General features: G+C 61.8%; 1 protein-coding gene across 2 annotated transcripts in view; it reads right to left on the bottom strand.

Moving 5' to 3' along the window:
- LOC107575612 (serine/threonine-protein kinase SIK3 homolog) overlaps window positions 1-336 on the bottom strand; it is a 35,853-nt gene extending 35,517 nt beyond the window's left edge. For both annotated transcript variants that reach the window (XM_016261968.1, XM_016261969.1), the window contains exon 1: window positions 97-336. In XM_016261968.1, the coding sequence (XP_016117454.1) occupies window positions 97-282 (186 nt within the window). In that variant the 5' untranslated portion in view covers window positions 283-336. The remainder of the gene's footprint in view (window positions 1-96) is intronic.
- Window positions 337-626: the final 290 nt, after the last annotated feature.

Genomic DNA, 626 nt, shown 5'->3' with positions numbered 1-626 from the left:
GTGTGTGTGTGTGTGTGTGTGTGTGTGTGTGTGTGTGTGTGTGTGTGTGTGAGCGCTCGGTGTGTCCGCGGGTCTGAAGCTGATAGCGTCGCTCACCTTGGCTCTGGTGATCATGTGCGTGGCGAGTTTGACCACGGCGAAATTGCCCTTCCCGATGGTCCGCTCCATCTCGTAGTATCCGACGCGCGCGGGGGGCGGGCGGCCGACACCAGCTGCGGCGGCTCGGTTCGGGTTCGGGCTCGGTATCCCGGCGGCGGCAGCACCGCTCGACACGGCCGCCATCTTCTGCCCTCTCTGCGGGAACAACAAGCGGGGACGCGCAGCGCGCGCTCCCGACACGCCCCCGCCGTGCGTCAGGACGCGAGCTCCGCCCCTTTGCGCAGCGCCCTCTCATGGATGTCGCCGTGGCAACCGATAGCGTAACGATGACTTCATTGCCTGCGCGTGTTTACTATATTCCTCTGAAGATCTGTCGCTGCTGTCTGCTCGAATGCGCTGAGGAAGCTATTTCCATGACAACAAGAAGTTCCCTGCACCCCCCCCCTCCCCCCGGAGACCGTGAATGCGCAACTCCTCATGAACGAGTCTCAGAGCATGAACATCTGTCTGTCTGTCTATCTGTCTAT

The sequence above is a fragment of the Sinocyclocheilus grahami genome, unplaced genomic scaffold, assembly GCF_001515645.1.
Source record: "Sinocyclocheilus grahami isolate Dianchi unplaced genomic scaffold, SAMN03320097.WGS_v1.1 scaffold2755.1, whole genome shotgun sequence".
NCBI classification, from domain to species: Eukaryota; Metazoa; Chordata; class Actinopteri; order Cypriniformes; family Cyprinidae; genus Sinocyclocheilus; species Sinocyclocheilus grahami.
This window is presented reverse-complemented; position numbering and strand designations above follow the sequence as displayed.